Source organism: Colobus angolensis, unplaced genomic scaffold (assembly GCF_000951035.1).
Source record: "Colobus angolensis palliatus isolate OR3802 unplaced genomic scaffold, Cang.pa_1.0 Scaffold8, whole genome shotgun sequence".
Taxonomy (NCBI): domain Eukaryota; kingdom Metazoa; phylum Chordata; class Mammalia; order Primates; family Cercopithecidae; genus Colobus; species Colobus angolensis.
In genome coordinates this window covers 10138647-10140535 of record NW_012121820.1, presented here as the reverse complement: position 1 = coordinate 10140535, position 1889 = coordinate 10138647, and the positions used below count along the sequence as shown (strand labels likewise).

Here is a 1889-nt window from a genome sequence, read left to right as displayed (position 1 = left end):
AGAGTGAGACTCTGTCTCAAAAAAAAAAAAGAAAAATCAAGACCATCCTGGCCAACATGGTGAAACCCTGTCTCTACTAAAATTACAAAAATTAGCTGGGCATGATGGTGCCCGCCTATAGTCCCAGCTACTCGGGAGGCTGAGGCAGGAGAATCACTTAAACCCAGAAGGCGGAGGTTATAGTAAGCCGAGATCGCGCCACTGCACTCCAGCTTGGTGACAGAGTGAGACTCTGTCTCAAAAAAATTTAAAAAATTATTCATAATTAAATAAATTCTTATTAAAACATCTCTTGGACAAGACGCAGTGGCTCATGCCTGTAATCCCAGCACTTTGGGAGGCTGAAGCAGGCAGATCACTTGAGTTGATGGTGCGTGCCTATAATCCCAGCCACTAAGGAGGTTGAGGGACAAGAATCCCTTGAACCCAGGCAGTGAAGCCTGCAGTGAGCCAAGATCATGCCACTGCACTCCAGCCTGGGCAACAGAGGGAGACTCTGTCAAAAACAAAAACCAAAAAACATTTCTTTTGAAATCAGCAATTAGGATATTATTAAAGCAGCATATTATTAAGTTGTCTTCCAAATCACGCACCAAAAAATTATTCTAATTATACACATGTAGCTTTTTAAGATTTAGAAGCTTTCTTCATATTTTGAGTGAGGTCAATACTAGGGAAAGGAAACATGAGAATTAAATGAGAATGACTTTGACTTTGTGTATGTGTATGTGTATGTTTCTTCTTAATAGGTGAGGATATGTAATCATACAAGCTAATGGTAGGGCTGATTGAATTAGTAGTTGAGGACTTCCTTATGCTTTAGCATGGCTTAATTTGAACACCTTGACTTACTGGAAGTGTTTGAACAGAGGCCAGATGACTCTGGGGCAGGCCTCTAGAGGGAATTCTCACTTTGGGAGAGAGACTGGACCAGTTACGTCTACGTCCCTTCATCTCTGAGCCTCTGTGGCCTCTGCTTCCAAATAGTTGAGAGACTAAAACAATACATAAATTGATTTAAATTATGGACCTAACATTTGCTTTTAAAATTGTATTTCTAGCTTAAAAGATGAAATCACATCTGAGAAGTTAAATGGAGTGAAACTGTGGATTACAGCTGGGCCAAGGGAAAAATTTACTGCAGCTGAGGTAAGAAATATCCACTAAAGAAGGAATATGGTGAAATGATTAGGAGCCTGGGCTCTGAAATACTGGATCTGAATCCTTCACCACTTACTGTGTGGCCTTAAGGTAGTCACTTCATCTCTCTTTTCATCATGGAGTTGTGATGATTAACCGAGATGCTTGCTTCATGTAAAGTACCAAACACATAGTGTGGGCCAATTAAATATTAGCCACATTTCCTTTTTTTTTTTGAGACAGTCTCACTTTGTCACCTAGGCTGGAGTGTAGTGGCGTAATCTTAGCTCACTGTGACCTCCGCCTCCCGGGTTCAAGCAGTTCTCCCTGCCTTAGCCTCCTGAGTAGCTGGGACTACAGGTGCCCACCACTACGCCTGGCTAATTTTTGTATTTTTAGTGGCGACAGGGTTTCACCACATTGGCCAGGCTGGTCTCAAACTCCTGACCTTATGCTGCCTACCTCAGCCTCCCGAAGTGCTGGGATTATAGGCGTGAGCCACCACGCCCAGCCACTAGCCACACTTCTTTGCTATATTTTTGCTTTGAAAATAGGAAAATTTTGCCGGGTGCGGTGGCTCATGCCTGTAATCCCAGCGCTTTGGGAGGCCGAGGCAGGTGGATCACCTGAGGTTGAGAGTTCGAGACCACCCTGACCAACATGGAGAAACCCCATCTCTACTAAAAATACAAAATTAGCCAGGCGTGGTGGCGTGTTCCTGTAATCCCAGCTACTCGGGAGGCTGAGGC

At 43.7% G+C, this 1889-nt stretch overlaps 1 protein-coding gene across 1 annotated transcript in view; it reads left to right on the top strand.

Annotated features, from left to right (window-relative positions):
• Positions 1–1889, top strand: part of IFT52 (intraflagellar transport 52) — a 62838-nt gene that overhangs the window by 4713 nt on the left and 56236 nt on the right. Inside the window, exon 3 of the mRNA XM_011929200.1 lies at positions 1062–1149. Coding sequence (XP_011784590.1) covers positions 1062–1149 — 88 coding nt within the window. The remainder of the gene's footprint in view (positions 1–1061; positions 1150–1889) is intronic.